The following is a 1,617-nucleotide window of genomic DNA, read 5'->3' on the forward strand; positions in this document are numbered from 1 at the left end:
ATTCTTCATGGGACTAAAAAGCTTCATCTTTCTCCCATGGAGCAGCTGGTGGTTTCAAACTGCTAACCTTGAGGTTAGCAGCTCAACACGTAATTACTATGCTACCAGGGGTTCAGCCGCCATTGGACAAGTCTTTGTTCTGTGACAGAAGTATTATTTAATATGTGTAAAGTATTATTTACTATGTGAAGGGGCATGTTTGACTTATTTAGCTGGGTGGGGACCGCTATCGTTGTGCAAGTTGTCAGCGTGGGCTTTGTACTTTCTCAATGATCTGTTTCTAGACTCATACCAGGGTGGGTGCAGACACCTCTCAGGACATACAGCTCTTTGGCATAGGAATTCAGCCCGAGCACTGTGAAATCCACATCGCAGCCGACGGAGAGGTTTCTCTTACCCCCAAAGAAAACGCAAGGTAAGAGACATTAAATGGCTATTGAAGCTGGCCCAGTGTTTCCTTTTTGAGAAGAGAGGGTTTCCCTATCGGCTTGCTTGCCGCAGGTATGTCAAAGTGAAGGAGGGGTGGACTGGGTGGCCAGGGAATTTGTTTTCCAGGTGACAGGGGATGACATAGCTACTTTTGAAGAGCACTGACTGGCTGTGTGGCCTTGCATAGGAGCAGGGGTCCTCAAACTTTTCCAACAGGAACCAGCTCACTGTCCCGCAGACCCATTGGAGGGCTGGACTGTAGTTAAAAATAGAAACTATGAACAAATTCCTATGCACACGTCACGTATCTTGTTTTGAAGTTAAAAAACAAAAGGGGAAAAACACCCGGCAGGCCACAGTTTGAGGACCCCTGGATAAGAGACTTCCACCTGAATACATTAGTTTCTCCATGTGGTTAATGGGGCTAAGAGTGGCTTCCTTTTAGGGATTTTGAAGATTAAAGGTAAAACTTCTCAGTCACTTGACTTAATGTCCGATACACAGGAGAGAAAGCCAAAACGTATTGCCAGAAAACCACAGAGGCATTTATTTATTAAACAAAAATATCAAAAGGCAAAGCTGCTATTTTTTGACTCGGCCCCCATCCAGACTACAGTCCCTCCTTCCCTGAAGAATGATTTGCTCTTAGATTCCTAGCGCATGCATCGTGCATGTGGCCTCCTTGTAGGGGAGCTCAAATTGTGTTTTTTGAAGTGTCAAGTTTGGGAGACACAAAATAAACTCGGAAGGGACAGGATAAGGGACGTAGGGTGGATGGGGGAAGGTTTCCCAACAAAATTTTCTTAGGATAGCCCTTACTACCCTGGAAGTACATTATAAATACAATGTAGGTACAGTATGGTTACGTTGTAGGTACAGTGTAGGTGGTACATTGTCAGGATGTGAAATATCCCTTGGGGAAAATGTCCTGGCCTTTTGTCATTAATGCAGTCTTCCATTTCTTGAAACTTCTTTATAATAAGCCCCCGTGATTGTGTTGTGAGTACCTAAGCCAATCTGTCAGAATCACCCCTCAGTAATCCCACAAGTTAGTCCCCGTTGTCTCCTACGCTGACCTCTGCCTTGACATGAACTGCCCCAGCAGGGCTCCGCACAAGCCACCGTCCTTTCTTCTTTCCTCTTAAGACATCCGAAAGAGCCTGAGATGTGTGTTACTGAGAGGACTTG

General features: G+C 45.3%; 1 protein-coding gene across 5 annotated transcripts in view; it reads left to right on the plus strand.

Annotated features, from left to right (window-relative positions):
• KIF13A (kinesin family member 13A) overlaps positions 1-1,617 on the plus strand; it is a 227,114-nt gene that overhangs the window by 160,399 nt on the left and 65,098 nt on the right. For all 5 annotated transcript variants that reach the window (XM_045295731.1, XM_045295735.1, XM_045295736.1 and 2 more), the window contains exon 13: positions 285-415. In XM_045295731.1, the coding sequence (XP_045151666.1) occupies positions 285-415 (131 nt within the window). The remainder of the gene's footprint in view (positions 1-284; positions 416-1,617) is intronic.

This window comes from Echinops telfairi, unplaced genomic scaffold (assembly GCF_000313985.2).
Source record: "Echinops telfairi isolate 266 unplaced genomic scaffold, ASM31398v2 ScPeMD7_5868;HRSCAF=6743_0, whole genome shotgun sequence".
NCBI lineage: Eukaryota > Metazoa > Chordata > Mammalia > Afrosoricida > Tenrecidae > Echinops > Echinops telfairi.